Here is a 27,828-nt window from a genome sequence, read left to right as displayed (position 1 = left end):
TAACAAACATTGATTTTTCACAGTTCCGGAGGCTGGAAAGCCCAAGATCAAGGCCCAGCTTCCTATTTGTACAGGTTTGTACAGAGCTGTCCTTTTGCTGTAACTTCACATGATGAGGGGAGTGAGGGATCTTTTTAGGACCTTTTTTTTTTTTTTTTTTTTTTGAGACGAGTCTCGCTTTGTCGCCCAGGCTGGAGTGCAGTGGCTCAATCTTGGCTCACTGCAAGCTCCACCTCCCAGTTTCATGCCATTCTCCTGCCTCAGCCTCCCAAGCAGGTGGGGACCACAGGCGCCCACTACCACACCAGGCTAATTTTTTGTATTTTTAGTAGACGTGGGATTTCACCGTGTTAGCTAGGATGGTCTCGATCTCCTGACCTTGTGATGCACCCACCTTGACCTTCCAAAGTGCTGGGATTACAGGTGTGAGCCACCACGCCTGGCCTAGGACCTTTCTTATAAGGGCAATAGTCCCGTTCATGAAAGCTTCACCCTCATGATCTAATTACCTCCCAGAGGTCCCACCTCCAAATACTCTGACATTGGGGATTAGGTCTCAACATATTAGTCTTGGCAGATACGAACATTTAGTCTATAGCGGTACTTTTAACTTGGTTTTAATAACTGAGAGATGCTAGCAGAAAATTACTCAGTTATAAAAAAAGGGGAGGGGTGCAAATTATTCTGTTACAAATATACAAATCATGTAGAAATGGGAATATTGAAGTTACCTTTATTTTAGTAAAGCTTTTGATTCTATTGTAATCCCAAGTAACAGGGTCAGCAAATCCATTCTGCCTGTTCCCTTGCCATCATCCTGGCAGACATCACTAGTTGATGAAGTCTGACTCTAACTCAGGGGTATCCAGTCTTTTGGCTTCCCTGAGCCACGTTGGAAGAAGCAGTATTGTCTTGGGCCACACATAAAATGCACTAACACTAACAATAGCTGATGAGCTTTAAAAAATTGCAAAAAATTTCATAATGTTTTAAGAAAGTTTATAAATTTGTGTCGGGCCTCATTCAAAGTGGCCCGAAACAAATTTATATGCAGCCCATAGGCCATGGGTTGGACAAGATGCCCTAAACCGTGATATGGCCTCAGAACTCTTTCATGCAATCCAGCAGACAGCTACTCATGTCTCACTGTTTTGGAGTTGGCCTTTGCACCACCTCTCATCTGGAGGATAGATAGGGGTTCTCATGCTGTGTACCAGAGAGGGTCACTAACTGAGAGTTGGAACCTGTTGAGTAGCTGGGTTTTGGCATGCATTTGATTTTATTGTTTGAGGTAGTATTGATGAATTTGACATAATGTAAAGGGCAATGTAGTTGATTGGAGACTCTTAGAGTTTTAAACAATGTAGGAAACCGGATTTTAAAGCCATCTTGATTGGGTGTGGTGGCTCATGCCTGTGATACCAGCACTTTGGGAGACCGAGGCGGGTGGATCACCTGAGGTCAGGAGTTCAAGACCAGCCTGGCCAACATGGTGAAATCCCATCTCTACTAAAAATACAAAAAATTAGCTGGGCGTGGTGGTGCATTCCTGTAATCCCAGCTACTAGGGAGACTGAGGCAGGAGAATCACTTGAACTGAGGAGGCAGAGGATGCAGTGAGCCAATATCATACCACTGCACTCCAGCCTAGGCGACAGAGCAATACTCTGTCTCAAAAAAAAAAAAAGTCATCTTGATAGTTTTGATGAATGAGCCATCAGAGAGCAGAACTACTTTCAAGATTGTTTACCCATAGATGATGCTCTAAAATGGGATTAAAAAAACTGGGCTGGGTTATGTGATAAAGACGTGCCACATAATGGCAGAGGCAGAGGTTTAGACAACCAAAAGGTGAAAAACAAGGCAAAACATAGAACCTAAAAAGATGTGGCAATGCATATCAGAACCAGCACGTTCAACTACACAGCCATGACTGAACCACTCACCCTGGTTTCTGCATGCAGTATGAAAGGAGATCATTTTGGATGGGGGACATTGGAAAATGTTTTTTGGTGGATATGTTGGTGTTGAAGCGGCCACGTGGAGATGGATTGGGATTAAATAAAGTGAGAAGACTGTCTAAACTGGAGGGATGAGGGAATAGCTTAATTAGCAATGGGAGTGTATTTAGTTTAAAGAAGGGACAAAACATAGAAATAAAGTTGTAGGTAGGCAAGATTGGGTTCTGGAGGCCCTAAAAACAAAGCAGCTTGGCTTTGATGTAAAAGCATAGATAAACCCAGGTTTACTGTTCATATTAAGGGTGGTAAAGAGGAAATTCTGAAGCCTAAAAAAATGGTTAAGAGATCTGTGAATCTGTTAAATGAGATCTGTGAAGGCTGATTACTGAATTTAGAGAAAAACCAAGGGATGACTCATATTAAGTTGGTTAACTAAGTTGGAAAGAGGAAGCAAACCCACGGTTTCTCGAATTCTTAAGAGGTGGAACCAAAAGATTGGCTTAAATGGAAATAAAAGAATTAATATTGTATATAAGAAAAAACTTCTTATTAGCAAAAAATGATTAGAAAACTGGACCAGATTAGCAGGTAGATTATGAGATCTTTTACAAGTAGGATAAATAGTTTAGAATTTTGGGAGAGGTATAAGTTACATAACAAAGCTCTTTTTATTTTCTTAACAGTGCCTGGTCATCTTGGTTGTAAAACACCTCTATAAAAATTTTAAATGTCTGTTTATTTGTGAATCCTTCTTTAGTCAGTGTTTATAATTGTGGGACTATCTCATGTGGATTACTTAGTATATAGCAGATAAAGCAGGAAAGTTTTTTTTGGTTTTTTTTTTTTTTTTGGCGATGGAGTCTTGCTCTGTCACCCAGGCTAGAGTGCAGTGGCCCAATCTCACTGCAACCTCTGCCTGCCGGGTTCACGTGATTCTCCTGCCTCAGCCTCCCAAGTAGCTGGGATTACAGGCGCATGCTGCCACGCCCGGCTAATTTATTGTATTTTAGTAGAGATGGGGTTTCACTGTGTTGCCCAGGCTGGTCTCGAACTCCTGAGCTCAGGCAATCCGCTTGCCTCGGCCTCCCAAAGTGCTGGGATTACAAGTGTGAGCCACTGCGCCCGGAGAAAGCAGGAAAGTTCTTCATCAGTTCTTTTAATCTGCCAGCGAGTATCAACAATCCTTTCATTCTCCTTTGTCTTTTCTTCTTTCTCTAAAAGGTTTTGGTAATGGAATTTCCCATTTTTCTCTGTCCTCTCACTGAAGCTCCTGGGACCCATGCATTCTCATATGAACAAAAAGATGAGGGGGGCAGGTGGCAAGGCATGCTTTGTACACAGAAGGCTGGGGAGATGGAAGTAGATAACAGTGCTTCTGTTTGTTGAGAATAGGCTTTTGGGCTCAGAGAAAGGAGACAGCCAATTGGACTTGTGATTAGACAGAATCCTTTTCTTGGGTTGGAGTAGGAAAAAGCCAGTGATGTCTGGATGCCCAGGGAGCAGGCAAAACCTTCAGGCAGGAGCTTTGGTCTTTGTGAGGCAGCCTCAGAATAGTATAGTGGAGGCTCCACTGTGGATCCCCTTCACTGACTTTTCTAGACCGGGTGCCTGGTGTTCCTGCTCTCTTCCTCAAAGCTCTGTTTTGTTTTGTTTTTTTCCCAAAGATTGGGCTGGTGAAAGAAGAGCTTTGATTGCCTACAGGCCCATCAAGTTTCCAGAAGGTCCCTCAGGGAGCAAACCAGTAGACCTTTACATCTTCTGTAATTTCTGAGGAACAGCTGGTGAACAAGAGCAAGAGGAAAGTGCGATGTGGCCTGATTTTCACCAGTTTGAGCCTCAGCATTTCTCCCTGGGGTGGGTGGGCGTTGCCTCTGAACTTCTCTGGTATGGTGCCCAGGCAGCCCATACCTGCTCATTTCTTATTTATTTTTGTTTAAATTTTTTTTTTTTAATTTAAGTGACATCACGGTCATACGTACCTGCTCATTTCACCTGAGAAATAGGAGTGGACCCTGAAGCATGAGGATGCAGGGGATACTGAGGACAGATTTTTGTGGGTGGGATACTTTGGCCCCTTTACCTTTGAGTATCTGGGAAAAAGCACTCTATGCAGAGGACTGCAACTTGGAGGAATACTGGTGATACAGTTTGGATGTGTCCCCGCCCAAATCTCATGTTGAAATATAATCCCTGGTGTTGGAGGTGGGGCCTGGAGGGAGGCGATTAGATCACGGGAGTGGGTTCTTATGAGTGGTTCAGCACCATCCCCGTGGTACTGTCCTCATGACAGTGAATGAGTTCTTGCAAGATGTAGTTATTTAAGTGTGTGGTACCTCCCCTCCTTCTCTCTCTTGCTCCTGCTCTGGCCATGTGATGTGCCTGTCCCTGCTTTTGCCTTCTGCCATGATTGTAAGTTTCCCGAGGCCTCCCCAGAAGCAGATGCTGCCATGCTTCCTGTACAACCTGCAGACCCGTGAGCCAATTAAACCTCTTTTCTTATAAATTACCCAGTCTCAGGTATTTCTTTATAACAATGTGAGAACAGACTAATACAACTAGCATCAGGCCTTTATAAGAAGTTAATGTATTTTGGAGACAGTGTATAAACATAGCAAATGACACCCTTCTTCAAGTTATTAGAGAAAACAGCACAATGGGGGGTGATTTCTAGTATCCTTTTGCAACCAGCAGTATTCTCTTGGTTTAAGTGGAGAGAAACTGATAATGAATTCCAGAGGCTATCATTTTAATATAACAAAACAGAATTTTTTGAAAAAAGGAGATTAATGCCAGAAAGAGATTACAGGCTTTGGCTATGTGTAATTAATAACATGCTTGGTAGAATATGTAAAGTACTTAAAGTCTTTGCAAGGTGTAAGTGCATGTTCCTTTTTTTTTCAAGATTGGCAAGCTGTTTATTTGTTGATATCTGTCAGTGTATCATTCATATCCCTTCTTCTTCTTGCCTCTGCAATGACGTTGGCACAAATGTGCTAAAATAAAATAACATCCTCGTTTTCACTGACTCATTGTCCAAATCAGTGAGTTTACTTGCCAGTGTGTAGGCCGACCCACATGACCTCCCACAAATAATATCAAGTGTGTGATGTGAGCAGGGATTGCAAAATTAGAGCATGTGCTGGTATTCAGCATCTGATGTTCCACTGGCGTCCTGTACAAAAAGTATAAGCCCAACAGTGCTAATCGATAAAGAAGCATGTGTATCAGGGTTTGTGTGAAGGAGAGTTAAAAACAGGCATTTTGTAATTGAGAAAGATAACATAAATAATGTCCTTTTTCTTCCCTTTTTGGGTTAAAAAAAAAAAAGAGCATTGCCTTGCCATTCCATCCTTATCTCCATAGGACAAGGCATCTATCATGTTCTTTAATATAAGCCTGATTTAATTTTAGAAATTTGGAAATGATATTTCGTAAGTTTCATATAAATTGGTCATTTTTTGGTCTTTGCTTATAATCATTTAAGACAACCCCTTATGTAATGAATGGAGTCATGAGCTCAAGGAAAATAAGAAACAAGACAATAGAGTTCTACTGATGTGAAAACTGAGAATGATTTCAGGGAAAGGGGCATCTGGTAGAAGAAATTGTAAGCAAAGGCAGGAGGTTAGGAGACCCTAGGAGATATTAGACACCCAATAACTGATTTCTAGTTATTATATATATATTATATAGTTTGGCTGCAGCTAGAAGGCATGAAGATGAGTTGGGCATGGATGGACTTCAGATTGAATATGCAGGTTTACATTAAATCCTAAAAGGCTTTAAGTGAATGCCAGGCTATGAAATTCATTCCTGAGAGGAGGAGATCACAAAGTTTTGAAAAGATGAATCTGGCAGTTTTATGAAAGTGGGATTAGACAGGATGTGTGTGGGGGAAGTGGAGAAAGGAGGCGTAGTAGACAGGAGGACATTGTAGAAGATAATGGGGGCTTGAACCAGAGCAGTGGCATTGGTGGAGTTTCCTAGCAGCCGTATAATAATGTGAGCCTGGGGAAGAAGTCAGGACTATAGGTATGTATTTGGGAGTTATTTGCAGAGGGTGAAAGTTGTAGATTTAATGAACTCACAGAAAGTGAAAGACATTTACAAGGGCTGGAGAAAAATTCATAGAAAAGGGGCAGGAAGAGATGAATGAACGAGACAAAGATCAACGAGGAAAGAGAATAAGAGCAGAGAAAATGGAAACAGAGAGAGAGAGAGAAAGAGATAGAGATAGAGATAGAGATAGATAGATAGATAGATAGATAGATAGATAGATAGATACTTCTAACTATATATATATATTCTCTCTCTCCTCATTCTTCTGTCCACTGCTACTCTTGTGGGCTATATTTTTCTCCCAAGAATAATAGAAGTTGTCTACCACCTCCTCTTCAGAAACAAAAGTATTGAATGTCTTATCTGTAAACTGTGCTTTTCTGTGAGTTAGTAACACATATGAGGCGGGGGATTATTAGGGGCTTCTAAAGCTAACACAGAAATTAAGTATTTTATGTAAGATTTGGAATGAAAGGGTAACACTAGTTATCGGGAGAACCCACTCCTGATGGTTACGTAGGTTCTTTTCTATTTCCTAGGTGTCTTGGCTGGTTTGAGAAATAAAGGGAAAGAGTACAAGAGACAGAAATTTAAAGCTGGGTGTCCGGGGGAGACATCACATGTCGGCAGGATCTGTGATGTTCCCCGAGCAGTAAAACCAGCAAGTTTTTATTAGAGATTTTCAAAAGGGGGGAGTGCACGAATAGGGTGTGGGTCACAGAGATCACATGCTTCACAAGGTAATAAAATATCACAAAGCAAGTGGAGGCAGGGCGAGATCTCAGCTCACTGCAAGCTCCGCCTCCCGGGTTCACGCCATTCTCCGGCCTCAGCCTCCCGAGTAGCTGGGACTACAGGCGCTGCCACCTCGCCCGGCTATTTTTTTTTTTTTTTGTATTTCTTAGTAGAGATGGGGTTTCACCGTGTTAGCCAGGATGGTCTCGATCTCCTGACCTCGTGATCCGCCCATCTCGGCCTCCCAAAGTGCTGGGATTACAGGCTTGAGCCACCGCGCCGGGCCCATTGATAACATCTTATCAGGAAACAGGATTTGAGAGCAGACAACCTGTCTGACCAAAATTTATTAGGTGGGAATTTTCCTCCTCCTAATAAGCCTGGGAGCGCTACAGGAGAACCAGGATTATTTCATCCCTTCCGCTTTGACCATAAAAGATGGCACGCCTTAAGGGGCTGGTCATAGGCCTACCCTCAGGGCGCATTCTCTTTCTCAGGGGTGTTCCTTGCTGAGAAAAAGAATTCAGCGATATTTCTCCTATTTGCTTTTCAAAGAGGAGAAATATGGCTCTGTTCCAGCCGGCTCACCAGTGGCCAGAAGTCTTATCTCTGATGTTCCCTGAACATCGCTGTTATCCTGTTCTTTTTTCAAGATGCCCAGATTTCATATTGTTCAAACACACATACTCTACAAACAATTTGTGCAGTTTACACAATCACAGGGCCCTGAGGTGACATTTGTCCTCCTCAGCTTACAAAGAAGATGACGGGATTAAGAGATTAAAGACAGGCATAGGAAATCACAAGGGTGTTGATTGGGGAAGTGATAAGTGTCCATGAAATCTTCACAATTTATGTTCAGAAATTGCAGTAAATACAGGCATAAGAAATTATAAAAGTATTAATCTGGGAAACTAATAAATGTCCATGAAATCTTCACAATTTTTGTTCTGCTGTGGCTTCAGCCGGTCCCTCTGTTCGGGGTCCCTGACTTCCTGCAACACTAGTTATGTGGAAGGCACCATAATCCAGTTTTACTTTGTTTCATCTTTACAATTCTGAGGACATGCTGAGCCATCAGACTGATGTTATTCTGGGAGGGCTAGTACTAGTGGACAAACACACAAAGGATATGTGTGTGCAAGTTATTGTGTAAACACTTTAAATTTGGGTTTTACTCATCGTTTTGAAAATGTTTTAATTTTTTGCATAAGTAATAAACTCACATTGGTCAGAAATTATAGCAATTTAAAAACATACGCTTTAATAAATGTAGCTTCCACTCCTATTACTACCTCTATCCCAAGTTAGTTTCTTATGTATCTTTCTATTGTTTCTTTATGCTATTACATCACAAACATATTATTCTAATGCAAGTATTTATTATTTTCTTTTTTCTTTTCTTTTTTTTTTTTGAGATGGAGTCTCACTCTGTCTCCCAGGATGGAATGCAATGGCACAATCTCAGCTAACTGCAGCCTCTGCCTCCCAGGTCCAAGCGATTCTCCTGCTTTAGCCTCCTGAATAGTTCGGATTATAGGCGTGCACCACCACACCCAACTAATTTTTGTGTTTTTAGTAGAGACGGGGTTTTACCATGTTGGCCAGGCTGGTCTCGAACTCCTGACCTCAGGTGATCCACCCGCCTTGGCCTCCCAAAGTGTTGAGATTACAGGCATGAGCCACTGCGCCCAGCCAAGTATTTATTATTTTCTTGACTTGCTAATACCAAACATGATGTCCTATAAACAGTATTCTGAGCCTTGTGTTCTTCACTTATTATATACCCCATAAACCTTTCTATATTATTACTTAGAAAGTTTCTTCTTCTTTAAGAGTTGTAAGAAATTTCATTATATGAATGCAAATAGTTCAATTTACCAGTAGTTCCCAACCTTTGCTGCTTAAAAAATGATGCTGAAGTAAATATATCTGTAACATGAATTCTTAGCAATAGGATTGCTCTGTCAGAGAACATGTGTGATTTGGATTGATAGTGTCAAACTGCCCTCCATAATGACCTCTATTGTGGAGGCTAGTGGGGCTATGAGTTCCCGCTAGGAGTGTATGCAAGTGCCTGTCTCCCCACAGCTTCACCAATGTTGTAAATACATGTCTAACTTTTGGATTTGTGCCAATCCAATAGACAAGAAGTGGAAACGCAGTTGGGTTCTAATTAGCATTTCTCTGACAAAGAGTGTGCGTTTGAACATGTTTTCATGTTTAAGGGTCAATTGCATTAATTTTTCTGGGAACTATCTACTCCTGTTTTTTGACCTTTATTCTATCAGGCTGTTCTGTTTCTTTGTTTTCTAGGACCTTTTCATATATTAAAATGATTAGTGGTGGGTGTGGTAGTTCAGGCCCATAATCCTAGCAGTTTTGGAGGCTAAGGCGGGAGGATAATTAGAGCCTAGGAGTTCAAGACCAGCCTGGACAACATAGCAAGACCTTGTCTCTACAAAAACTCAAAAAATTAGCCAGGTGTGGTGCTGCATACCTGCGGTCCCAGCTACTTGGCAGGCTGAGGTGGGAGGATCACATGAGCTCAGGTGGTCGTGGCTACAGTGAGCTGCGATCATACCACTGAACTCTAGCCTGGGCAACAGAGCAAGACTCTGTCACAAAGAAAGAAGAAAAAAGGATTAGCTTTTGTCTGTGGTGAGAGACAAATATTTGTTTCAATTTGCAATTTGTATTTTTACCTCTGCTTATCATACTTCTTACTGTGCAGACATTTTTTATTTTTATGTAGTCTAATGTATCAATATTTTCTTTTTCTAACTTCTGGATTTTGAGCTTTTAGTAGAAATATTTTTTTTTCCTCTGCTAAGTTTTAAGGGAATTCTCCAAAGTTTTCTTCGATTACTTTCATGGTTTTATTTTTATGCTAAAATCTTTGATTCATTTATTCTTGTGTGTTTTTCCAGATGTCTATCTAGTTGTCTCAACACTCTGCAAAAAAATCTTTTAACCAACTGATTTGAGATGCATCTTCAATAATTTGCAGAATTCCATTATACATTTATTTCTTTATCCATTTATTTATTTATTTTTGAGATGGAGTCTTGCTGTGTTGCTCAGGCTGGAGCACAGTGGCGCAATCTCAGCTCACTGCAAACTCCGCCTCCCGGGTTCAAGTGATTCTCCTGCCTCAGCCTCCCAAGTAGCTGGGATTACAGGTGCCCACCACTATGCCTGGCTAATTTGTGTATTTTTAGTAGAGATGGGGTTTCACCACGTTGACTAGGCTGGTCTCGAACTCCTGACCTCAAATGATCCTCCTGTCTCAGCCTCCCAAATTACTGGGATTACAGGTATGATCCCCCATGCCCGGCCTCCAGTTTATACATTTAGATCTGTTTCTGAGCTATTTTATTTCATTTGTGTACTTGTCTTCTCATGCACTGTTACCATATTATCTTAATTATTGAATTTTTTTTTTTTTTTTTTTTTTTTTTTTGAGACAGGATCTCGTTCAGTCGCCCAGGGTGGAGTGCAGTGGTGTGCTCTCTGCTGACCGTAACCTCTGCCTCTAGGGCTCAAGCGATTCTCCTGCCTCACCCTCCCTAGTAGCTGGGATTACAGGCACCTGCCATCATGCCCGGCTAATTTTTGTGTTGGGGAAACCAGCCCCACACCACTCGGCATGTACCCTGAGTCCAGCAGAGACAAAGGAATTAGAAAGAGACAGAGTAAGAGTTTAAAAGGCGGTCGGGGGTCCGGAGCATCGGAGGCTTGCTCACAGCCCCAAGCTCTTCGTCTCCACCCAGTTTATTTATTTACAAGCTCTTTGTTCTTAAGGCAAATGGGAGGGGTAGGAAGGGATGAAGAAAAGGATTCATCAGTGGAGGAGAACTCTGTGAATTTCCTTAAGCAAAGGCGTGTGTCTAAAGTACTTAAGATCTTTAACTTATCAGGACTGACATCAGTAGGAGTGGGTTTCAGGAGAAACCAAGATGATTAGACTCCACTGCTTCAAGGGGGTGTTATTTCCCTGAGCAACCTGTGGAATGCCAGAGCTGTTATGCTCTCGGGGCATAAAGACATGAAGGCTATAAGGAGACTTTTCTCCTCAGAGGCCGCCATGGCTCCCCATGGCTGTCTCACACAGGGAAGACCAATTCATCTGGCATCCAAGAGACTCTCTTTCCCACATTTTCGTATTTTTGTAGAGACGGGATTTCACCATGTTGGCCAGGCTGGTCTCGAACTCCTGACCTCAGGTGACCTACCTGCCTCGGCCTCACAAAGTGATGGTATTATAGGCGTGAGCCACCAAGCCCGGCCAATAGTTGTTTTAGTGTCTGGTAGGAATAGTTGTTCTTATTGCTTTTCCTATTCATTCTTTTTTAAAAAAAAAAAAAAAATTAATTTGTTGTTGTTATTATTATTATTGTTATTATTAATAGAGACAGGGTTTCACCAGGTTGGCCAGGCTGATCTGGAAGTTCTGACCTGAAGTATCCACCCGCCTCAGCCTCCCAAAGTGCTGGGATTACAGGTGTGAGCCACCACGCCCGGCCTCCTGTTTATTCTTGTTTTCTTATTTTTCCATATGATCTTGAGATTCAGCTTTCTGTGATAGAAGGAAATACAACAACCCGTTTTTATTGGAGTTGTATTAAATTTGTAAATTTATTGAGGAAGGTTTGACATTATCTATATTGGGTTTTACTTTCTGAGGACATTATATCTTTCCATTTGTTTAGGTTTTCTTTTTTTTTTTTCCCCCCCATTTGTTAGGTTTTCTTTTGTATCCTTTTTTTTTTTTTTTTTTTTTTGAGACGGAGTCTCGCGCTGTGTCACCCAGGCTGGAGTGCAGTGGCGGGATCTCGGCTCACTGCAAGCTCCGCCTCCCAGGTTCACGCCATTCTCCTGCCTCAGCCTCCGAGTAGCTGGGACTACAGGCGCCCGCCACCACGCCCGGCTAGTTTTTTGTATTTTTAGTAGAGACGGGGTTTCACCATGTTAGCCCGGATGGTCTCGATCTCCTGACCTCGTGATCCACCCGCCTCGGCCTCCCAAAGTGTTGGGATTACAGGCTTAAGCCACCGCGCCCGGCCTTCTTTTGTATCCTTAAGAGATGTTTTAAAATTTTCCTCCGATAGGTGTTGCACATTTCCTCTTAGTTTTATATTTTAGTTGCTATTATAAATAGGGTGTGTTCTTCCATTATATTTTCCAAATAATTGTTGTTCATGCATAGGACTTACTACCTTACTTTAGTAGGGTAGAAGATATAAAATTAAGAATTCTCATACTGTATATGGTTTTTCAGGAATTCCCTTTTGTTCAGATACATAATTATTTTATCTTCAGATGTTGATAGGCTTGCCATTTCTTATTCAATTTTGGTTTGCATTTTATTTCTTTCCCAGTTCGTACTTCGTTTTTTTTCTCTTGTCTGGTTGTGCTGGCTGATACTCCCTGCAGTGCTGAACAGTAGTGGTGCTAGTTGGCATTCCTATGTGGATGGTCTTCAGTGCCTTTAGGGTCTTCCCAATAAGGATCACGTCAGCTTTGATCTATTTTTCCATCTCATATTAAATAGTTGTTGATTCTTGTTTTGTTACTTTAAATTAAGAATGAATGTTGAATTTTTCATGCTTTTAAAGCATGTCTGATGGTGAAGATAGATTCTCCCCCTTAGACCCATTGTAATGAATTTTATTAATAACTTTAAAAATGTTTGAATTAACTTTGCATTTATGGAATAAACATTACCTGGTCATAATATAATGCTGGAAGTTGTCTGCCAAAATTGAAGTTAGGATTTTTACAGTTGATTCTTATACTTGTGATTAGTGTATTACTTACCTATCTTCCTTCATTTCTCCCTCCCTTGTCAGTTTAAATGTGTGGTAGAATTCCTTAAAAAAAGGTCTGGTCTGGGAGTGGTGGCTTACCTGTAATCCTAGCACTTTGGGAGGCTGAGGCAGGTGGATCATTGAGCTCAGGAGTTCAAGACCAGCCTGGGCAACATGGCAAAATCCTGTCTCTATTTTAAAAAAACAACAATAAAGAAAGCCTGGGTCCGGTGCCCATTGGTTGGTTAGGGGTGCATATATAAGTATTTTTTTTGCTCCCTGCAACGTTATTTCATCTGTGCAAGTGGTTCTTTTTAGCATGTTCATCTCTTGGTGTCAGTAAAGCTTTGAACAATTCTTTTTTTAAATAGAAAGTTGTGTATTTGCCCAGATTTTTATTAAAGTTATTTGCATAAGACTTTGTGTAGAATTCTTTCTTATGATTTTTATGATTTTCTGTTTTTTCTTTGCACATTTTCATTTTGTATTGTATGTGGGCTTTCTCTCCTGCCCTTATTTTTTCTTAATTGGGTTAAGTAGTGGGGTATACAGTACTTAAAGTAAACTTTACCCTTTTTCACATAAAAAAAAAATTGATTGTAACTTGTAACTTTAAATGTGCCAACCCGGGCCACGTTACTAGGGGGAGCGTGAGTAATTTCATAACTTGAATGCTTTTTTTCAAAATAGGCAGTCATGATTGAGTCATCATGATTGAGTAGTGCTTAGGAAAACCAAGGGAGATGCATTTATTTTGAGCACATTTCATGTATATTAAAGGTCATCATAGCTGTGATGACTTCTTCCGCTTTTCATTTTATGGACCTACTGTATGGTGTATCATAATCTATTTCTTCTAAGGCAGGGTTGTTGCTACTAGGAAACCTGTGAAACTTTTATGTAGTGAGTTTTTTTCATTTTTCAGTTGTATTCACTTTTTTTTTTTTTTTTTTTTTGAGATGGAGTTTCACTCTTGTCGCCCAGGCTGGAGTGCAATGGCATGGTCTTGGCTCACCACAACCTCTGCCTCCTGGGTTCAACTGATTCTCCTGCCTCAGCCTCCCAAGTAGCTGGGATTATAGGCACCCGCCACCATACCTGGCTAATTCTTTGTGTTTTTAGTAGAGACGGGGGGTTTCACCATGTTCGCCAGGATGGTGTTGAACTCCTGACAGGTGATCCACCGGCCTCAGCCTCCAAAGTGTTGGGATTACAGGCATGAGCCACCACACCCTGCCTGTATTCACATTTTTCTTTCTTTTGTTTTTTTTTTTTTGAGACGGAGTCTTGCTCTGTTGCCCAGGCTGGAGTGCAGTGGCCAGATCTCAGCTCACTGCAAGCTCCGCCTCCCAGGTTTATGCCATTCTCCTGCCTCAGCCTCCCAAGTAGCTGGGACTACAGGTGCTCGCCACCTTGCCTGGCTAGTTTTTTGTATTTTTCAGTAGAGACGGGGTTTCACCATGTTAGCCAGGATGGTCTCGATCTCCTGACCTAGTGATCCGCCTGTCTCGGCCTCCCAAAGTGCTGAGATTACAGGCTTGAGCCACCGCGCCTGGCCCACATTTTTCATTTGTCATCCTCTTCAATTTCCTCACTTCCAATAACTGAGAAACTTAAAACCTTAAAATAACAACAAAAGTGCCTAACAAGGAGCAACCCCTCTTACTAGTACATTGCTAATGTAACCATTAAATAGGTAAAATACTATTCATAGTAAGTGAAATTAAGTGGAAAGATGTAATGTGTTTCTGTGACCTCCCAGTGTTCTAATACTTATTGGTAATAAGTTGGTTCTCCCATCTTAAGTATTTCTCCTAAATCAGCTTCATTTGTAAGGTGAATGGTTTAACATAGATCTGTTGTTTGTATCAACAAAATGATAATGTTATTCAGAGGTAGCGGCAAGTCCAGGTCTTGTGGGGGCTTAAAGTTTATGTAATTTGGAGGCCTTCTTTAATAAGGAATCCAAAGTGACCCAGGCAAAAGTATGTACAGGACCTTGGAAGGGGCCTATGCAAGTTTGGACCCTGAATTTAACCTTACTGGCTTCATGGTTAATCTGTCTTTTGCTCAAAGACCTTGAACTCAAACCTGGAGTGATGACTGAGGATATAGCAGGGCTGCTTGACTCTTCGGAACAAAAAAGAGAGACCATTTTCTACAAACCTTGCCTGGGTGACAGTCCAGGTTATTAAAGATGTAAAAATGGTAGAAGGTGTAAGAATATATGTAACAACAATAACACCAACAACAAATCAAGGGTGATTATCCTTTCTAAACCTTGACTAAGCCGTAAGATGTGTAGGGAAGCTGCTTCTGCCGTGTAGAGGCCTTGAAGAGTAAGGATACTGGCAGGATGCCTGTGCATTGATGTTACAGTCTTAACAGAGGGCAGAACGGTCTCCTTGGACACCGTGGACCTGGCTGAACTACAGCACTGGGGGACCACTGGGTGCACCACAGCCCAGGGGATGGTTTTGTTTGTTTGTATGGCTTATTGCAGGATGGTCCAGAGATTCTAAATGAGAGGAATTTAAGTGGGTTCCAAGCTATAAAAGATTCCTGCCTCCATTAAAAGAAAAAAAAAAAAAGGTAAATTGAGTCACAACTTGCTGGGAAGAATGATCAAGTGTAAGTGAATTATAAGTGCATCTCTAGATTAATGTTAGATAGGGGCCATATATAGATTTTCTTGTATCAATTAAAGTTCTCTTTCTTCCCTCAAAGGTAGGAGAAATGCTAGGAAGGGCTGCTACTCAGGGCTTTCTGTTTGGCAAGGAAGAACTGGGGGTGGTGTGATATTGACGGGAAATATCTTACATATTTGGGATTCATCAGTGGGCAGGTATTGGACAGAGTGATGTGAAACTTGAGGCAATAACATATGAGGAAGCACTTGGTTTTGGAGTCACCGACTTGGTTCCAAATCCTAGCTCAGTTCCTTCTTCTCTCTGGCCCCAGGCAAGTTACTCAACCCCTCTGAACTTTAATTTCCTCATGTATACGTTGGAGATAATAAAGAATACCTCATAGGATTGTGAAGACTACAAAAGTGTAGGTGTCAAGGGTTTTATATACAGCCTGGCATCAGGAAACCCTCAGTCAATGTCAGCTACCTTCTAGTTTAGGAAGGAAGACTTTAAAATATACATGGGAAGATAGATAGGATTGGCTAGAGCCTTTAATTGAAATTATAGCTAGAAATTTGGGAGAACTCTTTTTTTTTTTGAGACGGAGTCTTGCTCAGTCACTCAGGCTAGAGTGCAGCAGCATGATCTCGGCTCACTGTAACCTCCGCCTCCTAAGTTCAAGCGATTCTCCTGCCTCAGCCTCCTGAGTAGCCAGCACTATAGACGTGCACCACCACACCCGACTAATTTTCGTATTTTTAGTAGAGACAGGTTTTTACTATGTTGGCCAGGGTGGTCTCGAACTCCTAACCTCAGGTGAGCCACCTGCCTTGGCCTCCCAAAGTTTTGGGATTACAGGCGTGAGCCACTGTGCCCGGCTTGGGAGAACCCTTAAAGGTAACCTTTTTTCTCTGATTAAAAAAAAATTGAGGTATAATTTACATCTGTTAAAATGCACATATCATATGTACAGATACATGATTTTTTACATATTTGTAGGCTCATGTGATTACCCTAATCGAGCTAGAGAACACATTTATGATCTCAAAGTTCTCTTAAGCCCCTGCTCAATATTTGCCCTTCATCTCTCAGTCCCTGTGGTACTCTGTCTTCCGATTTCTGTCAGCATCTGTTTTTCACATTTACATAAATGGAATCATACATTACATATTCTTTGTGTTTGTTTTTGTTCCCACTCTGTATAATATTTGTGAGATTTCTCCATGTTGCATGAATCGGTGGATTTTTAAAAATAATTGCCATGGAGTATTCCTTTATATAATACCAATAGTTTGTTTATTATAATGTTGATTGATAATTGGGCTAGTTCCAGTTTTTAGCCATTAGGAATAAAGCTGCTATAAACATTGTACAGACATTCTTATGACTGTCTGTGCCATAGGGTAAGCAAGTATTTGTTGAACTTTATTAGAAACTGCTACATGGTATTCTAAAATGTTTGTACACTCAGCAGCAACCTTTGAGAGTTCCAGCTGGTCCCTAGCATCTCCAGCACTTGGTATTTTTGGCCTTTTAAAATTTTAGCCATTTTTGTGGGTGTGTAGTAATATCTTATTATAGTTTTAAAAATAACATCTTAAGTATTTTTCTCAATGTAAATTAATATATATACTTTATTGAAAAATTAGACGTTGCAGAAGTATAAATAAGAAAGTTAAAAATCAGCCATATGAAATACTTATTAATCAGAAAAAGCCTAATATTTTTATGTATTTCCTTATAGTTTTTCCCCGTTCATATATATATAGTTTTGTTGTTGTTGTTGTTTGAGGTAGTCTCCCTCTTTTATCCAGGCTGGAGTACAGTGGTGCCATCTCGGCTCACTGCAATCTCTGCCTCCCGGGTTCAAGCAATTCTCCTGTGTCAGCTTCCCAAGTAGCTGTGAGTACAGGTGCTTGCCACCACACCGATTAGTTTTTGTGTTTTTTGTAGAGACGGGGTTTCACTATGTTGGCCAGGCTGGTCTCAGACTCCTGACCTCAGGTAATCCACCCCCCTTGGCCTCCCAAAGTGCTGGGAATACAGACGTGAGCCACTGCGCCTGGCTTCATATATATATTTTAAAATGTAACTGACATTTTATTTTAATATATCTGGGAGTGGGCCCTGGTGTCTGTTTTTTAAAAGATTCCACAGAGAATTATGGAATGCAGCCATGCTTGAGAACCACTGAGTTAGCTCAATCCTTTTTTTCTCTCTTTCCCTTATAACTTAGTATCTTGTCCGGTGCCTGTCACTCTTTATATATTGACTAACTGAATGAATGAGTGAATGATTTTTTAAAATTTAGATGAGGAAATTGATCCTCAGCTAAGCTGGTATCTCCTACAAATTTCTTAAGTGCATTTTTAAGCATCGTATTAATTTTTTAAAAGTAGAAAGAATAGTACAATTAGTCACCTTATACCCATCACCCAAATTCAACAATTATCAAGAATTTGCTACATGTATCATTTTATTTCAGGTTTTCCTTTGTGTAAGTATTTTTCAATTTAAAAAATTAATTACAGAAGCAATATATGAGCAATGTAGAAAGGTAGAGAACACCAGTAAGTAATTAGAAATACCATAGTCTCATCTTCATGTATATCCTTTTATGAAAGTATTTTAAAGTTAATTGCAGGTATCATATCCTTTTATATACTTCAGTATACATCTCAAAAAATGGACTTTTTGAAAAATATAACCCTAGTGCCATTATTACGCTTAACTAAATTAATAACAATTAAAAAATTTAAAAATGTTTGGCAAGGGAAGCAGTGATAATCAGGATCACAAAGGAGTCACTGTGAAATGAGCTTAGCCAAGTGGCCTAACTTATGTCCTGGAAATCCTGGCTTGACTAATGGCTCAGGGAATGATTTGGATTTGGTATATCTACAGTTTAGCCTTGCAGTGTTACATCTAAATTATTGTGAGAAAAGGTGGCAAAAAGTGGACTGAAATCTGTGCAGTTAGGTGACTATGTTGTTGATGCAGTAATTAACTTATTAACATATCTAGTGATTAATGAACTGTAGAAGGACAAGATGGAGATCAGTTGTACGTTCCTGGGATCTGTCCTTGGTACTAGCTTGTTAAGATGGTATAATGATCTTTTTATTTTTATTTAATTTAATATTTTATTTTTTTGAAATGGAGTTTCACTCTGTTGCCCAGGCTGGAGTGGAGTGTCATGATCTTGGTTTGGTTCACTGCAACCTCCTCTTCTTGGGTTCAAGCAATTCTCTACCCCAGCCTCCTGAATAGCTGGGACTGCAGGTGCATGCCACCATGCGTGGCTAATTTTTGTATTTTTAGTAGAGATGGGATTTCACTACACTGGCCAGGCTGAGTCCAAGTGCCTGACCTCAGGTGATCCGCCCACCTCAGCTTCCCGAAGTGCTAGGATTACAGGCATGAGCCACTGCACCTGGCCATAATGATCATTTTAGTCTTTACATCTAGGTGATTGCTTGAGTATGGGCCAGGCCTCTTCCTTGACATTGAATATTTCTGCTCTTTAATCTCAGTAGCACTGGTCCATCTCATTCCCCAATGTATACATACAGTTGGTCATTATACTACCTTATCGTGGTCTCTTCTTTAATCACACTAATCACATTTATGGGTCAGGGAGGAGGTTGGGGATGGTAGGGAAGGATCTAGACCTGGCTTCTTTGCCAAGGATCTGAGCCCCTCAGAGGAGCTTCTCATGCCAGGAAAAGTACACTATCACCAATAATTGGTGCTGGAACAGGTAAACTCCTCCCTGCCCAATTTTAAAATAATAACATACATAGACAGGAGTGTGAAATAATAAGTGTACAACTTCATGCATTTTCCAAAATGAACTTGCTCATATACCTCTCATCTAGATCAATACATTGAACATTACTAGTACCCCAGAACGTTCCCCCAAAGCCCCCTTCCAGTCTCTGTGGGATTCAGGAGTGTATTTTTGTCAATTCCAAACTAGATTTAATTTAAAATTTTCCTATAGAAACAGTGTTAAGAGAGACTTTCTAGTTCGTGCTATTACTGCTCTGTGATCACCTGCTTTTGAGTGAGTTAAGCTTATGACTGGGTAGGGTTCTTGCTCACACAGACCACTTCAAACAAGGCTTCCATGACAAAGTGTTTTTCATGCTGAGGGTTTTGCTGCTGTGTTTGGAACACAGGCCATTGGTAGGTTAAGGGTCTACTTCTGTATATAAGCTACTATATCTTCTTTGGTCTGCAGTAGACCCTGATTTTCTTAACTGCTTGCTTAGGAAGTTTGCTTTACAACTGGAGGACAGAAAAACTAGTGTGATTTATAAATGCACTGTTATTCTAAGAGTTCACTCAGCTAATTTAGAGTTAATTATGTTTGAGATGGTTTCAACTTCTGCCTTCATTTCCACAGGCCTTTCATGTCTGGTGGTATTTATGTACAAGTGACTTGCTAAAGTCACAGGGGCACAGGGCAGCTTGTGCAATTAATCGCTTGCGTGAGATAGAGAGACAGTTGTAATTTTATCTTCATCCAAGCATGGACTGTGTTGGCTTGGTGAAAGCATTTAGTGTAAGAACAAAGTTCAAATGTTTATGGCTTTACCCTTTTAAAGCTGGCTTGTAAAGTAAAAGGAATTTTTTTTTTAGAATTAGAGTTTTACCAATTTAAGAACTGTGGACTGCTTTGAAGGTTCAGGATTAACTTATTAAAAATAATGAGATTGTTTTAATGATAACAAAACTAATATAATAATTGAATCTGTGTTAGCTAATCTGATATGTGTTTATTTCTATGTATTTTGAAGACTTTTGGTCTACTCACGAACATTTCTTGGTGCCAAAACAAATATTTCCTCTCTTCCTTTCTAATCTGTAATTTGAGGTCTGACGCATAGTGAGTGTTCCCTGTATGTTGATTGAATTGAATATTTTTTCCTGTCAGAGCTTATATTTAGGTAAATTGGATCTGTAACTCAGACCCTCAATAATCAACATATCTCAGCAGAAAGTAACATTATGTTTTCAGTCGTGCTCCTTTTGACTCCTTATTTTATTTTATTTTATTTATTTATTTTGAGACGGAGTCTCGCTCTGTTGCCCAGGCTGGAGTGCAGTGGAGCGATCGCGGCTCACTGCAAGCTCCTCCTCCCGGGTTCACGCCATTCTCCTGCCTCAGCCTCCCCAGCAGCTGGGACTACAGGCACCCACCACCACGCCCAGCTAATTTTTTTGTATTTTTAGTAGAAACGAGGTTTCACCGTGTTAACCAGGATGGTTTCGATCTCCTGACCTCGTGATCCACCCACCTAGACCTCCCAAAGTTGCTGGGATTACAGGCGAGAGCCACTGTGCCCGGCTGACACTTAATTTTATAATAGTACCCATTTTCAGATATTGTGTGCCTAATATTAGAGCACTCATAGTCTGGTACCTGCTCTTTTACAATACAGATTTTCATCTTAGGGACAACTGTCAGTTCCATGTAGCACTTTATTTTTTGGTTATATCACATATGTACTTGCCGCCTCATTTAATAAATACAACATTACAGAAACAATGGAATTCTCCTAGGTATCCTTTCCTGATCCCTTACCCTGCTACTCCTTGGAACTACTACTCTGACTTTCATGCTTATCTTGATGCATATTTTCTTTCTTTCTTTTTTTTTTTTTTTTTTTTTTGAGACAGAGTCTGGCTCTGTCGCCGAGGCTGGAGTGTAGTGGTGTGTTCTTGGCTCATTGTAACCTCTGCTTCCTCGGTTCAAGTGATTCTCATGCCTCAGCCTCCCGAGTAGCTGGGATTACAGGTGTGTGGCACCATGCCTAGCTAATTTTTTTTGTATTTTTAGTAGAGATGGGATTTCGCATGTTGGCCAGGCTGGTCTCAAACTCCTGACCTCAAGTGATCCGCCCACCTCTGCCTCCCAAAGTACTGGGATTACAGGTGTGAACCACTATTCCCAACGGAGTGAGAAAATATCATTTTAAAAGACACATAGTACTTACTCATTAAGGCCAGAATCATCAATAGATGGTAATACCATGGGTGAAAGTTTGAATATACAAAGTTTGATATCCTAAATATCCATGGGGAGCAGGTTATTTACATAGTCTCAAAGTATCTCCCCTTTATAGATGCTTGTACATAATAAGTACGTACTTATTAATCATAAGGAGAAAAAATGCTAATGTTACATGGGGAAACCTGGAAGTACCGCTTTAAGCCAAGTGATCAAAGTCATACATCACCAGTCATGACACACTGTCTCCTGATGAGATGCACTGAGACCACCACATTCCTTACATTTGTATTACTTCCAAAAGTATACAATCTGCATCTAATCATGAAGAAATCATTAGGCAAATCCACATTAAGAGCTACACTACAAAATAAATGGCTCATACTTTTAAGAAATGTCAGTATCTTGAAAGACAAAGGAAGGCTGAGGAACCTTTTCACATTTAAGGAAACTAAAAAGACTTGATGTGTAAATGTCAGGTGCAATCCTGAACCAGGAAAAAAGAAATTGCTGTAAAGGATATTAGTGAGACAATTGTCAAAATTGGAATAAAGTCTGTAGATTAGATGCTCATATTGCATTAATGTCAAGCTCCTTGATTTTGATAATTATAATTTGGTTAAATAAGTGAATCTCTGTGTCCTAAGGAAACATATGCTGAAGTATTTGGGGGTAATGGGTATGATGTTTACTACGTATTCTAAGTGGCTCAGGAAATTTTTTTTATACATATAAAGATAGAACAATAAAGCAAATGTGGCAAGATGTTGGCAATTAGTGAACCTGGGTGAAGTGACCTATTGTTGCAACTTCTCTGTATGTTTGAAATTATTTTTTAAAAAGATCTTCCTAAGTTATACCTGGGAGTGAAATTGCTAGGTCATAGGCTCTGAATGTCTTTGAATTTACTGGCTAGTGCCAAGTGGTTTTCCAGGATGGTTGTGCTAATTACATTCCGTTGTTCCACATCTTTACCAGTACTTCACATTATCAGATTAAACATCTTTATCAGGCTTAGGGGTATGAAGGAGTATCTCATTGTGGGTTTTTTTTTTTTTTTGAGACAGGGTCTCGTTCTGTCACCTGGGCTGGAGTAGTGCAGTGGCGCAATCTCAGCTCACTGCAACCCCCGCCCTCCGGGTTCAAGTGATTCTACTGCCTCAACCTCCCCAGTAGCCAGGATTACAGGCGTGTGCCACCACGCCTGGCTAATTTTTTGTATTTTTAGTAGAAACGGATTTTCACCGTGTTGGCCAGGCTGGTCTCAAACTCCTGACCTCAAGGGATCTTCCCACCTCAGCCTCCCAAAGTGCTGGAATTACAGATGCGAGCCACCATGCCTGGTCTCACTGTGGTTTTAGTTTGCGTTTCTTTGATTATAGTGAAGCAGAACATATTTTCAAATGTTTCATCAGTAAGGCTACTCTTTTATGAATTGCTTGCTATATTCTTAGCCATTTTTAAAACAGAGTTCTTTGACACTTTTAAATTAATTTATGTATTAATATATTCTGGAAATTAATCCTTTGTCAACTAGATACATTGCAGTTACCTACATACTTTTGAAAGATGCTTAACTAAAATATAAAATTGAGTTATATTTTATTTAAGTTACACAGAATACACTAGGTAAGAAGGCAGAGAAAACATCGCACAACAAGTGTGTAGGGGCTGGAGGGCTGGCATTGTTTGCAGATCTCTTCTCTCTTGGCTCAGTCTAATAATATGGGGCAACTTGAACTTGCATTCTTATCTCTGGCCCCTCTGAAAAAGGTTATTTTTAGGAAGGCTGTCTGTCCCCAGTGTATTTCATTCAGAAATTTGCTGAAGAATGTATTCTTCCCTCTCGCTGTAATGAAACTCTTGCACTGCTAAATACTGGCCAGTACTTGGATTGAGTAACGGGCTTTGAGTGGTATTGCAGTGCCTGTAGAGCAAGAGGGTAATTCAGTAGGCATGGTATCGTGGTTCATCCTCTAATACTAATTAAACTTCTTTTGGAGATGGTGAAAAAAGATTAAACCACTTAGACTTGACTTCTGAAAGAGAACTTAGTAATCATTCAAGAACTTAATTTTTTCCTTCCTTCCCTTCCTTCTTTCCCTCCCTTCTCCTCCCTCCTCTCCTTCCTTCCTTCCTTCCTTCTTTTCTCTCTCTCTTTCTTTCTGTCTTTTCTCTTTTTCTTTCTTTCTCTCTCTCTCTCTTTCTTTTTCTTTCTTTTCTTTTCCTTGCTTCCTTCCCGCCGTCCCTCTCTCTCGCTCTCTTTCTTTCTTTCTTTCTTTTCCTTCCTTCCCTCCCTCCTTCCTTCCCTCCCTCTCTCTCTTTCTCTTTCTTTCTTTTCCTTCCTTCCTTCCCTCCTTCCCTCCCTCCCTCTCTTTCTTTCTTTCTTTTTCCTTCCTTCCTTCCCTCCTTCCCTCCCTCCCTCTCTCTTTCTTTCTTTCTCTTTCTTTCTTTCCCTCCCTCCCTCCCTTTCTATTTTCTTTCTTTCTTTCTTTTTCTTTCTCTCTCTCTCCTTCCTTTCTGTCTTTTCTTCCTTCCTTTCTTTCTTTCTTTCTCTCTTTTCTTTCTTTCTTTCTTTCTTTCTTTCTTTCTTTCTTTCTTTCTTTCTTTCTTTCTTTCTTTTTCTTTCTCTCTCTCTCTCCTTCCTTCCTTCCTTCTCTCCCTCTTTTCTCCCTTTCTCTTTCCTTCCTTTCCCTTCCCTTCCCTTCCTTTCCCTTCCTTTCCTTTCCCTTCCCTCCCCTCCCCTCCCTCCCCTCTCCTCCCCTCCCCTCCACTTCCCTTCCCTTTCCATCTCATTTTGTCACCCAGGCTGGAGTACAGTGGCATGATCACGGCTCACTGCAGCCTCCATCTCCCGGGCTTAGGTTATCCCCCTGCCTCAGCCTCCCAAGTAGCTGGGACTACAGGCACATGCCACTATGCCCAGCTAATATTGGTATTTTTTTGTGAAGACAAGTTTCACCATGTTGCCCAGGTTGGTCTCACACTCCTGGGCTCAAGTGATCGGCTCGCCTTGACCTCCCAAAGTGTTGGGATTACAGGCATGACCCCCCATGCCTAGCCCCTATTGCTCTAATTCTTAAGGTGACTAGGTATAAACTTTGCATGTGGGACAAAAACAAACTCCAAAATACCCATATATCCCAAACCTAAAATCATAAAACATTAGCCCTGTAAGAAAACTAAAATTGTTTCCATTCTCTCAGTTTATAAAAGACATCAGTCATGGAGCTGGAGGTTGTCCTAAACAGGACTTGGCTTTTGACTCCAGGTCCTCTTTCCTTTCTCCTCTAGTATTAGTCCTTCCAAAAACTAGACTATTACAGCTCTTTCTACTGATACACATATAACTCTTCCTGGGGATAGGTAATACAGCACTGTCCATTTTCCTCATTGATTTCCTAGTAAACTGGAAAATGAGGTGATCAAAAAAGATCTTCTTTCAGGGAATTTAACATCTTAATCACTATCTCAAAAGAAAATATTTTTCTTTGTAGTCTAATGTCAGAAGTAACCTTTTGTGATACACCCCAAAGGAAGCAATGAATGATCATATGACTGTGTATGTAGTTACTCTTTATTCTTTGAAGACGTTCTCATTTTTTGTACTTAGTAGTTAGAACTGAATGACAGTAGTCATTTTTCAATTCATAAAAATTTATGCTGCTTTAAAAATCATTGGATTATTTTCTTGATGGAAAATACAATAACAGTATAGAGAGGAAAATCTAATCCTATTTTCTAGAAATAACTACTTAATGTTTTCATTTTGACATTTTTTCTATGTATAGTAGTTCATAGAGTGAAGCTATAGCTTTAGATTCTGTCTTTTCTTGATTAACATTATAGTATTTAGTAATGGATGCATTTTATATCATTGTGTGGATTAATTATAATGAAGAATGCTACAGTGAACACCCTTGCCTACATTTGCCTACATTTCTAATTATTTTCTGATGACAGATTCCCAGAATTGGAGTTACTGATCATCAGCAAAATTATCTTCAGTCTTTTCATGCCAAACCAACTTTCACCAAGTTGCTACTACTTCCATACTTGTACAAGTTGAATATGAGAGTACCTGTGTCTTTCAAGTCATTGAATTTTATCATTGAGTAAAATGCTGCTGATTTGCTACTGTAAATAGGCCTTTGTCTAATTCACATTTCTTTTTTCACTAGTGAAAAGTTCTGTGATATTAACTATTAATATTTATTTTGTTTCTGTGAACTTTGCTTACTTTTATGCAGAAGGCTGTGTTTTTCTTATTAAATAATTTTCATGTATTAAAAAATCGGCTGAGTGTGGTGGCTCACTGTAATCCCAGCACTTTGGGAGACTGAGGCAGGCAGATCACGAGGTCAGGAGATCGAGACCATCCTGGCTAACACGGTGAAACCCTGTCTCTATGAAAAATACAAAAATTAGCCGGGTGCCTTGGCGGACGCCTGTAGTCCAAGCTGTTCGGGTGGCTGAGGCAGGAGAATGGCGTGAACCCGGGAGGCAGAGCTTGCAGTGAGCCGGGATCGTGCCACTGCACTCCAGCCTGGGCGACAGAGCAAGACTCCATCTCAAAAAAAAAAAAAAAAAATCAACTTTTTGCCATTTACAGTAAATCTTTTGCCATTTTGCTTGCTTTTTGATTTTATGGTTTTTGTCAGGGAGAACAGAAGTCTTTGTTTTTACACAACCTAGAGCTATACTTGGGGAGAATTATTTTTGTGTGCATGAGTTCTTTGGCTAATGGTACACAGGGAAGAAATCCAAGCAAGAGGATTATGGAGGACCAAAACTCCTGTTTATAATTAACAAAGATCATGGGGTAGAGACCATTTCATGCAGACATAGTGATTTCACCTCTTTTCCCACTGCAATTGTTTGTCTCTTACTTCTGAAGATGGCTGATGTCACCCATTAAACTTATTTACTTGTTTTGCATATTTAACTTCTACACAGTTAAAGTTGCCACTTTGGTCAATTCTTCTGTCCTATGGCATTTTCTTATGTCCTGATGCTTTCTTTTAAGGTATTATCCAAAGAGATGAGTCACCCATGGAAAAAGGGCTCTCTGGTCTACGAGGAAGGGACTTTGAGCTGTCTGACGTGTTTTATTTCTCCAAGAAGGGATTGGAAGCCATTGTGGAAGATGAAGTGACCCAGAGGTTTTCCTCAGAGGAGCTAGTGTCATGGAATCTCCTCACAAGAACCAATGTAAATTTCCAGTACATCAGTCTGCGGCTCACTATGGTGTGGGTGCTGGGCGTCATAGTGCGCTATTGCGTCCTACTGCCTCTGAGGTAAGTCACGTGCCTGGTAATTTGATGATATGCTTGACTCAGCTTTCTTTTTGAATCATGTACATAGTGGCCATGTAAGTGTTCTGTGGTGCTTATTCCACCCATTTCTACGTAGGAAATGCTACCAAACATGACCTCTGCGGGAATGTATTAAGTCTCCATTTTCCTTTCACAATTTTTCCCCAAATGAAGTTGTATATTCAGAATCCAACGTGTATCTTAGAATCTGGATCCACTTTGCTATTAGAGTCCGAGCTAACTTGAGGATGGAGAGAAAAGGGAAGAAGAAGAAAGAAGAAGAAGAAAGAAGAAGAAGAAAGAAGAAAGAAGAAGAAGAACAAAGAAGAAGAAGAAAGAAGAAGAAGAAAGAAGGAGAAGAAGAAAAAAAACGAAGAAGAAGAGGAAGAGGAAGAAGAAGAAGAAGAGATCATTAACAGTTTCATATTCACTAGAGCATCAACCAAACTGTAAGAGCTGACCAGAACCCACTGCCTTTCTTTGCCAGTCCATTGCACTTCATAAGAGAGAAAAAATTCTTGAGTGTGGTTACACGTGGGAGACAGCCATTTAGAAGTGTGAGTTTGTTCCATCTAATTCATTGTGATCACCTGGGTCCGCTTCTGCTTCTGAGCTTGAGTGCTACCTGCTGAGAAGGCAGTGTCAAGCCTAGTTTATGGAAAGCACAATGTGGAACGTGAGTAGAAGGCACTGCGTGGTGGGATGAAGCTGTAAGTGGCCGAGATCTGATTAGCATGGTGGTAGCAGTAGTAGGCATGTATACCAGCCACAACATTATTGTTGATCATCTTGCTTCATTTCCCTGGACATGGGCTTGGCATCCTCTCAGCAGAGCTTTCCAGGCAGTGGCTACCTGCCAACTAAACTTGGCACATGAGTTGAAATCTTTTTACTACCCCCAGGGTGGCCTGTGCTTGCCTCATTCAGATTTATTACCAGAGAAAGTATTGCTTAACTACAGACAAATGTAGATTTCTAAGAAATTCTTTCTTTCTTTTTTTTTTTTTTTTTTTTGCCCATATTGCTAGTTCAGACATTGGGGCATAGTATGTCTTTTGGGAATCATTTCAGCTGTGATAGTGAAGCAAAATTCAAGGTTTCACGTACACTTTTGCCTGAACCTTAAACTAGTGCCCCCAAAGTGGGGTTCATGTACTCTGGGAGTGTACAAGACTATCCATTGGCATGCAGGAAGGAAATATTAGAGCTCTTATTTCTTAAAAGCTTCTGTTCTGGCTGGACGCAATGGCTCACGCCTGTAATCCCAGCATTTTGGGAGGCCGAGGCGGGCAGATCACGAGA

General features: G+C 40.5%; 1 protein-coding gene across 1 annotated transcript in view; it reads left to right on the top strand.

Moving 5' to 3' along the window:
* The window catches only part of GPAT3 (glycerol-3-phosphate acyltransferase 3), a 69,735-nt gene that overhangs the window by 18,623 nt on the left and 23,284 nt on the right, over nt 1–27,828 (top strand). The window contains exon 4 of the mRNA XM_025385805.1: nt 26,238–26,508. Coding sequence (XP_025241590.1) covers nt 26,238–26,508 — 271 coding nt within the window. The remainder of the gene's footprint in view (nt 1–26,237; nt 26,509–27,828) is intronic.

Source organism: Theropithecus gelada, chromosome 5 (assembly GCF_003255815.1).
Source record: "Theropithecus gelada isolate Dixy chromosome 5, Tgel_1.0, whole genome shotgun sequence".
NCBI lineage: Eukaryota > Metazoa > Chordata > Mammalia > Primates > Cercopithecidae > Theropithecus > Theropithecus gelada.
This window is presented reverse-complemented; position numbering and strand designations above follow the sequence as displayed.